The 9,599-nt window shown below is 46.4% G+C and overlaps 1 protein-coding gene and 1 long non-coding RNA gene across 8 annotated transcripts; one reads left to right on the forward strand and one right to left on the reverse strand.

Moving 5' to 3' along the window:
- The first annotated feature begins 324 nt into the window (after positions 1-324).
- Positions 325-9,478, forward strand: IntS6 (integrator complex subunit 6). Of its 7 annotated transcripts, none has more exons than XM_017086847.4 (3): positions 325-474; positions 2,897-3,230; positions 4,256-9,478. In XM_017086847.4, exon 3 carries the CDS (start codon positions 4,319-4,321, stop codon positions 8,204-8,206), a length of 3,888 nt encoding a protein of 1,295 aa, XP_016942336.2. In that variant the 5' UTR covers positions 325-474; positions 2,897-3,230; positions 4,256-4,318; the 3' UTR covers positions 8,207-9,478. The 7 variants fall into 7 exon arrangements, with proteins under 7 accessions (XP_016942336.2, XP_016942334.2, XP_016942333.2 ...); XM_017086845.4 differs by having other exon boundaries at positions 330-488; XM_017086844.4 differs by having other exon boundaries at positions 334-502.
- LOC136117255 (uncharacterized) lies at positions 496-1,318 on the reverse strand. Its single transcript, XR_010654693.2, has 2 exons — positions 888-1,318; positions 496-734 (listed from the first exon to the last, which is right to left on the reverse strand). It is a non-coding gene; the product is annotated as an uncharacterized lncRNA (long non-coding RNA).
- Positions 9,479-9,599: the final 121 nt, after the last annotated feature.

Here is a 9,599-nt window from a genome sequence, read left to right on the forward strand (position 1 = left end):
GGGCTTACTTTTAACAGTGTTGAAATTTTAAGGGGCTTAAGAAATACTGCCCTTATTAATCAAGTCACACATCCTTGAATCGCTATAATATTCAAACGCGAGTTTACCCAGAGAAACCCCCAATAGGTTATAATCCGAACTGCGGATACATTTTCCATGTTGCACTGTGTTATTATTGAAGTACGGCGATATTCCGTCGAAAATGTGCAACCAGAATTTCCAAATTTTTTCTAAATGCTATCGACACACTATAGCACGATAGTATCGACTGTATCGATAGATCGCAGTGCCACCCCCAACGACTTGGCCATTTGTTGTTGCTCGCTTCGAAGCACAGTAATCAGAGCGCTGCTCGTGAATAAGGTTGTGTTGTGTTGTAGCAGCAAAGGAAAATCCGAAGAGAACGAGACGAATAATACGAAGAAGAAGCAGGAGCGGACGACGGCAACGCAACAACAGTGACGAGGCGCCAGTGTGCGTGTGCTTGTGTATGTGTGTGCGTGTAAGCAACAACTCCCCGATATTCGAATCCAACGTGCGAGAGGGGGACGGCAATAGCGACGGTCGTTCGGTCGGTCCGACCGTTAGTCGCGTCTGTTCTGTCGGTCGTTCTCGCTCATGCACCTTCGCGGCAGAGCGAAAGAGAGCGCCACATACTCCTCCCGCTCAGTGTGTCGTGTGTGGTGTGTGTGTGTGGATGTGTGTTCTCGCTCTCGCGCGGTGGTGATAAATTTCTGTTGGCACAAAGTAAAAATATAACAGAATAAAAAATCGTGGCGCGGCATATAGAAGCTAATCGAAAATTATTGCAAGTATTGGGAGGAGAGAGACATTCTTTTTGTTGAGTGATTTTTTTTATTTTTGTTTTTTCCCCACAAAACTACTACCTGAAGATGCTGCCGGTGTGAATGTGTGAGAGTGTTGTTTTTTTTTGAGAGAGAGTAAAAATCAAAAACTTAAATATTAAGCATGCGATCCTTAAAAATCGCACATTTACCGCACCAGTCATTTCGAAATTCGAAAGCTTTGGCGGGCAGTCGATACGCGTGCGGGTTGCAACTCTGGCGATAACGATTGCTCGGGCGATAACGCGACCGCACTAATCAGCATTATCACATGCAAATTAAGGTCATCCAAATGAAAAATGACCACCAATCAAAGGCTGTGCACCCCTTTTTGAACGCCCCCTTTTTCTAAACACAAGAAACGGTGTGTTTGGTTTATCGCCTGCTCCCCGAGCGCCGTGCTTTGGCAACCCTGGCGCGGCTGCATAAGTGAATTCCGTCGAGGAGCCGTGTCATTTGGTTGGCCAAAACATCGCTGCGTTGAGATTAATTAGCCGCAAAAACTCGATTACTTGAAGTGCTCGGCCCTATATCATCGTTTTTGAGACGTGTGTGTGAGCTTTGTGGATTGCCATCGAACACAATAGGCCGACTCGACTCGCCCCCCCGCAGCCACCCGTCACCCCACCCACACTGCCGCAGGGTTGCCGGATCAGCGATAAATCACACACCAGTCGTTTAACCCAGAAACTGTGATTTTCTTCTCAAGACCATTTGGTGAAATTAATAAGGAATCTTTTAAATTCCGCAGCCTTTTTCACCTGTCGAAGATGGGGACGTATGGCAACCCTACGTCGCTCTGCGAGTGTGTTTGCGTGTGCATATCCATGTGCGCTAGTGTTTGTGTGTGTTTGCGCTCTTATTCAAATAGAAATTGAATGTTTTGCACTCGGATTCGAGACAATTACGGCTCCCCTGGTAATAACATTTCTTAACTGGGCACTTGCCCTAATTTCCAGTGCAGGGATATGGGTTAAGCGTGCGATCGCCGAGTGATCGTTATCGTTAACCCGGCTTTGGTTAATCGCTCCCGCATTCCTCCCCCTGGCATCCGCCTTTCCCCTCCTCCTCGTACTTCTTTCGGCATCCATCTCCCTCGCTCTCCGCCAGAGATGCGTAGGTCGTGCTCCGCTCCGCTCCTCTCGCACACACACTCACGATCGTGAGCGTTGGCATTGTGTAATCGATTTACTCTACGGTTACCTCTTACCTTGTTTTTTGGGGATGGTGAGGAGAGTTATCTATTTCGCTAAAGACAGTAGCAAATAAATATAACGTGGAGATTGTGAGGAAATCGTAACATGTTTTTTCGGGATATTCCTGGAGAGGGCAAATTTGCTCATGATTGTCTCGCCACGTCTATTAAAATGTTTTAAAATCAGTCTCTTTGATATGTGAATATATAATTTACTAACTATTCATTTAAAGAAAACCGTTAGTACTTTGTAAAATGGTTGAAGAAGAATGATTTACCAGGTCACGGTTATTATTAGGTATTTTTTTTAATCCAATTTTTTGACAATCTGCTCACGAGTCTCGTCCACCTGGCTCACGCGCTCATCTCTAGGCGACGCCAGCAGAGCGTAGTAGTGGTGGCAGTGGCATCGAGTGAATGACTCCGTAGTGGGGCATCAATAGAAAGAGAAAGAGGAAGGGGCACAGACAAATTAGATGGAACGCGGCGAGAGGAGAAGGGGAGCGAAGGAGTAAATGGCCAGTGAGTGGAGTGGATTTGGATTTGTGTCAAAGCGAAATCGCCACCCCCCACCCCCATAAATATCCACGAAACGCAGCTCTCGAGGACCAACTACCACTGACCCCCTGGGAATTTAATTCCATTTTGTTGTTTAATTAGCACTTGTTTTATACAACCAGAGTTCGTAGCTTTTGTGTGTGATAGCGGTGATTACGCAGTTCCATTATCTCTATGTGTGTTTATATTACCCCCTTAATCGATTGCACACAGTGCGTATGCGCAACCTATTGATATCGAACAACCAGTTGCATGAGCGTTTCATTACCATTTCGTTTTTTCCCGTTTCCAATTGCAGTTCGTTGTTGTTGTTTATCCAGTCCAAATGTCAGCTGTTTCACGCAACATGTACCATAAAAGCGGGACAGCGAAACGCAGAAAAAGAGCAAATCGATCAAGCCCAGGACAAGAACAGCAAAAGCAAGAGAATCAGCAGAAGCAACAACAAGCAGATGAAGAGAGCTGCTAACAACGTAAACAAAAACTAAACACACACATACACACAAAGGGAGATAGCAACAACAAAAAGACAGCAAGAAGAAAGAGAGCGAGGGAAAGAGAAGGAGAAAGCGCAACCGAGCTCAGTGAAAAGAGAACAAGAGAAAAAAGGAAGATCAACGATAACCGATCAAGTAAGTAAAGCTCGATTATCGATTGGTGGCACAAATCGATAACGCTTTCAAAACTTTGTGAAATTGGAAAATCAAATATCTAAACTAGTTTTCCGGAAATCAAACTTTTTGAAGTGCATAGTAAACACATGAACACCTTGTAGGTATTTCTTGATTATAATTTGTTTTTATAATAGACTTAAAAATAAAAAAATTTAAAGTTTCATTTATTGACCTTAGCTACTTATGAGAACTGGTGAAATGTTCGTAGTAACCTAGTAACTTAATTTAGGAACTTCGAAAATCAAAGCAAATTTAATTACATTTCGTCAATGGCTTCTGTTTGTTGTTTATAAACACGGATTTTAAACCCGTGTTTCTGCCTTTATTGCATATAAAAAATCTATTTTTGGGCTTTAAACTCTAAACTCTACTCATTTTATTTTGGTGCGTCACTGTGAGATTTCAATTTGTTTTGTCTTAGAAATAAATTGCGTCATGGTTTAATTTAATTATGTATAAATACTTGTATTATAGAAGTACCAAGACATCGTAATGAATAACCGACTGTTACGTACTCTATGGTAAGCAAATCGTTTAGAAAATTATTATAAAATTGTATTTTTGAAAATTTGATTGAAGTAAAGTAATTTGAAATCTTTAACACAGTTAATTGGTAAGAAATGAATGTTTTGAAGAATGATTAAAGGTATATTAACCCTATTATGGAAGTATCAAGATATTGTAACGTTTAACCAACTTTTACTTACTCCATGGTAAGCACAACCTTTAAATAATTACTTTGAGTAAGTAGTAGTAAATTTGATTACTTTAACACAGTTAATTGGTAGAACAAGCAAATCTTTAAAAATAATTATTAAAGGTTACAAATAGCAATAGGAAAATAATCCTTTTTAGGGATTAACCTAGATTTTATCGTAAAAACGAAACCCTATAACCCATATCAGCTGATGTAAAATCGTTGTGCAACCCTTTTTAAATCGTTAAACTTTTAGCTCTTTCTAAAAACGTTTATTTTTTTATAGGGATAACAGAGCAATACCCGGTTCGGGGAAGGAGGTCAACATAACGCAGGACCAATCACCGCCATGACAATCATACTCTTCCTGGTGGACACCTCGTCGTCCATGTGCCAGAAGGCGTATGTGAATGGGGTGCAAAAGACGTATCTGGACATTGCCAAGGGCGCCGTGGAGACATTCTTGAAGTATCGCCAGCGGACGCAGGATTGCCTGGGTGATCGCTACATGCTGCTTACGTTCGAGGAGCCACCGGCGAATGTGAAGGCTGGGTGGAAGGAGAACCATGCCACCTTCATGAACGAACTGAAGAACCTCCAGAGCCACGGCCTCACCTCGATGGGTGAATCGCTGCGCAACGCCTTCGATCTGCTGAATCTGAATCGGATGCAGTCGGGCATCGATACGTATGGTCAGGGGAGGTGTCCCTTTTACCTGGAACCATCGGTCATCATTGTGATTACGGACGGCGGACGGTATTCGTACCGGAACGGTGTCCACCAGGAGATCATACTGCCGCTTAGCAACCAAATACCGGGCACAAAGTTCACTAAGGAGCCCTTTCGATGGGATCAGCGATTGTTTTCGCTGGTCCTCCGAATGCCGGGCAACAAGATCGACGAGCGAGTGGATGGCAAGGTGCCGCATGATGATTCCCCCATCGAACGGATGTGCGAGGTGACGGGTGGTCGCTCATATCGAGTCCGAAGCCACTACGTCCTCAACCAGTGCATCGAAAGTCTTGTCCAAAAGGTCCAGCCGGGTGTGGTGCTGCAGTTTGAGCCACTGCTTCCGAAGGAGGCGGGTGCCAGTGCTGCTTCTGGTGGATCGGTGGGTACGGGCTCGATTTCGATCACCGGCTCCGGTATATCCTTAACGTCCGGAGCGGATCCACCACCCGACATTGTCTTCCAACCGGTGAAGAAGATGATCTACGTGCAGAAGCACATCACGCAGAAGACCTTCCCCATCGGCTATTGGCCACTGCCGGAGCCCTATTGGCCGGACTCCAAGGCGATCACATTGCCCCCTCGCGACGCACATCCCAAGCTGAAGATCCTGACGCCGGCAGTGGATGAGCCGCAGTTGGTGCGCAGCTTCCCCGTGGACAAGTATGAGATAGAAGGCTGTCCGTTGACGCTGCAGATTCTTAATAAGCGGGAGATGAACAAGTGCTGGCAGGTTATTGTTACCAACGGGATGCATGGATTCGAGCTGCCCTTTGGTTACCTCAAAGCGGCGCCGAACTTCTCGCAGGTTCACCTCTACGTATTGGCCTACAATTATCCAGCGTTGCTGCCCATCCTGCACGACCTCATCCACAAGTACAATATGAGTCCGCCAAACGATCTGATGTACAAATTCAACGCCTATGTGCGCTCGATACCGCCGTATTACTGCCCGTTTTTGCGCAAGGCGCTGGTCAACATCAATGTGCCGTATCAGCTGTTGCAGTTCCTGCTGCCGGAGAATGTGGACAACTACTTGTCGCCGACGATCGCCAATCAGCTGAAGCACATCAAGAACACGGCCAAGCAGGATCAGGAGAATCTCTGCCTGAAGGTCTATAAGCAATTGAAACAGCCGAAGCCACCGTATCGCCAAGTGGAGACGGCCAAACTTTGCTCGGGAGCTGCGTTGCGGAGGGATTTGGTGCGACATCCATTGCTGCGGGACACATTCGCCAAGTTGCATGCGGAAATTGAGCCGTTGGAGAACTATACGATTGTGGTGCCGCAGCTGACGCATCAGTCGTCCGCCAAGACGTATCGCAATCCATTCGATATACCAAGGCGGGATTTGGTGGAGGAAATAGCCAGGATGCGGGAGACATTCCTGCGACCCGCCTCGCTGGTGGCCAAGGATTCGGGCCACTGCCTGCCTATTGCCGAGATGGGCAACTACCAGGAGTACCTCAAGAACAAGGACAATCCTCTGCGTGAGATCGAGCCGACGAATGTGCGGCAGCACATGTTTGGCAATCCGTACAAGAAGGACAAGCACATGGTGATGGTGGACGAGGCGGATCTGAGCGATGTGGCGCCCATGAAGTCGCCAAATGGCAATGGACCAGGTGGTGCACCACCCGGTTCTCCTTCCGGATCTGGCTCGCCCACTGGAGGAGGACCCTCTTCCCCGGGTTCTTCGCCTGGCGGTGGTTCGGGTCCTGGGATGCCCGGAATGGGCGGCGGAATGTCCGGACTCATGCTTGGAGCCAGTGGCAGTGGTGGTTCATCCAAGAAACTCGATGGTACTTCGAGGGGGCGAAAAAGGAAAGCCGGTCCGCTGCCACGTGCCTTTGAATTTCGTCGAATGTCAACGGATTCGCGATCTTCCTGCTCCAGCTCCGTCTCCTCAACAACGGGCAGTGCGCCGGGATCACCAATACCAGGAGCCACATCATCCATAGCCGGCTGCGATTCCTCCGGTGGAGCCGATGGTAGTCCCAGTGCCAGTTGTTTCGACGAGGACAGCAATAGCAACAGTAGCTTTGTGAGCTCCACATCGGAGGCATCATCAAGTGATTCCGGGATGTCCATGTCGCATACGGATCGCTTGGGCATTGGTTTCGATTTCAACGAGGAGGAGACCAGCGACCAGGACACACCGCTCAATGGCTATGTGCACAACTTTATAAATGGCATCAGCGATGATGCGACAACGGCGGAAACGGAACCGGTAATAGGCGGTGCTTCCCTGCCGGGGGCTTCTCCAGCTAACGAACCGACAGCTGGAACATTACCAGCTGTGACAGCAGCAACACCAGCCGCATCTGTGATCCAGGCCAGCAATGGCAGCGAAGTTTGCCCCGTAACCGCAGCCGGGAGCAGTAGTTCCACCATTTCCAGCTCCAGTTCCAGCGCCAGTTCCTCGGGAGTTCTCTATGTGCCCCTCAACGGGCTGACCACCCATGCGGCCTACAGCAGCAATCTGGGTGGCCTGAGCTCGCCGCTGGACAACCTGAGTTCCCTGGGTGGAGCGGTGACTGGTGCAGGAGCAGGGTTACTGAGTATCAACAAGCCGGGATCGCTGCCGTTAGCCAATGGCTATGGACATGCGCACAGTTCAGCCATTTCTCCACCATCGCCATTGTCTTTGGTGCCACCAACGCCTCTGGCAACAAGTGGTGTAGTCGCTTCCAGCTCATCAGGATTATTATCGAGCTCCAGCTCTAGTTCCACCTACTTCAGCCACAATGACATCAACGATGCCTCGGAGATCTCGCGGATACTTCAGACCTGCCACAACGGAACCAGCAGTGGCTCCTCGGGAGGAGCGGGAGTCATTAATAGCAATTTAAATGGCAATGGCAGTACGGAAAGTGGAGGAGCCTCACCGGAGGATCATGCCTCGTTGGGTGGCAACAGTTTTGATGCCCTCAAACGAACTGCGGGACTCGTGGGCGGCACTGGAGCGGGGAATCCCCACTATTACTGGGCCAGCGGTCTCAATCATCACAATAACAACAATAACAGTGCCGGTGGAACAGCAGGCACTTCTGTGATAAGCAACAATCATAACCACCGGGGCCACAATAATAGCAGTCCCTGCAAACTGGAGGTCAAGAGCAACTCCAGCTGCGGTTCATCGCCGACGCACAACAACGGGGGGATGAATTCGCCGGGACAATCACTGCCCCTCACTCTCAGCGAGGAGCAACGCGAATCGGCCCGGGTGCACAACATTGAACTGCGCCTCCAGATTTTCCGGGACATTCGGCGACCCGGACGTGATTATAGCCAGCTCCTGGAGCACATGAACCTGGTGAAGGGCGATCAAGAGATGCAGTCGGATTTCGTGGAGATGTGTATCGGGGAATCGTTGCGCTTCCGCCGACATCGTATGGCGTCCAGCATCCAAGAGTGGTGGGATCGAAAGCAGCAGTTAACTGCTGGATTAGCGAGTGGAATTACTGGACCAGCGGCCAACGCGGAGCAGGCCGTCGCCAAGAGTTAACGATGGCTCATGTGGCACCACTGAGCCTGCGGGGTCATCCAATCCATCTGTCTGTGATGTCAACGAAATCGAAATCGGAGAGCAGCCGCGGCAGCCAAAAATTCTCGTCAATTTCCATGTACTGTAAATAGATGGCATTACAGCCAGTCCACAGGATCTGGATCGCGATCGGGATCAACGCCGGGGATATAGCCACTATATCGCATACCAAACAACCAACAACAACATAAGCAACAACAAAATCAACAAGCAGCAACAATTCTAAAGCAGAGAAAACACCACATTTTTGAGGGTGATTTCTTAGTATTTAATGAGTTTAGGAATTTTGTAGGGCGTGCGGATTAAAATCCACTCGCCGAGCAGGCAAGATACATGTAATTATAATATATATAAAAACCTAAGCTAGCCGTTAGTTAACGATAAAACTTAAAAGAAAAAGAAAAAACGAAATGATTTTTGTAGCAGCCGATTAAGTTGTATTTTTTTTTTTACTTAGTAATACTTATACAATTATTTTTCTCTTGTACGTCTAAGGACTTAGGAATTATTTTAATTAGACTTTTATCAAATTAATTGTATATTGTATGTGTATAAAAAAAGGGAAAGTCTAGGAAAAGCTTGAGCTTATTGAGCCTCATACGTTTTAGCCAATTTTTGTTGGACATGTTTCAAGAACAATTCGCTTTGATTTTAGCCAATCGAATAGAGAACGTAAAAAGAAAAGCACTTTACACACATATGTATACATATATATATATTTATTGCCTAAATCGGGTCAGCGTTTCATTATCTAAAATAATTGTATTATTATGTATTTTTGGTTTCCTCAAACCCTCCCTTTCTTTTTGCTCTTATGTAATTGTATACTTTATTAAATATTTATGCAAATTGCAATGTGAGCATTGCCTATAAGAACCCGCAATAATTATTTGAAAGGCAGATAAAACGATAAGCAAAAGAAAAACGTACCGTTTGTTATATATATATATAAAAACAAGAAAAAGTAATACATTTTTGCACTATTTTTTTACGTGTATGTTTGTATGCATGACCTGTGAGTAATTGAGTAATAACAACAAAAAGAGGAAACGTTTACTAGTAGTTAGGCGGAGGGCAGTGATTTTAGTACTGCTTCAGGATTAAATAATTATGTACAACTTAGACATTGCGTATCTAACAAATTTCATAAGACATCAACAACAGAACAGCAGTAAAACAAACCGAAAACAATACGAAATCAAACGAAAATAAAAAGAGGAGCATTGCATTCAACATCATGTGTTGGGGGGTAGTATCTATGGTTTTTGAGTCCCCGAAATCATCGTCTCCCATGAAACATAATTTTTCAGCTTCCCCATCCTTGTCCAAAAGCGTCGGCGACCATGCCCTATGT

This window comes from Drosophila suzukii, chromosome X (assembly GCF_043229965.1).
Source record: "Drosophila suzukii chromosome X, CBGP_Dsuzu_IsoJpt1.0, whole genome shotgun sequence".
NCBI lineage: Eukaryota > Metazoa > Arthropoda > Insecta > Diptera > Drosophilidae > Drosophila > Drosophila suzukii.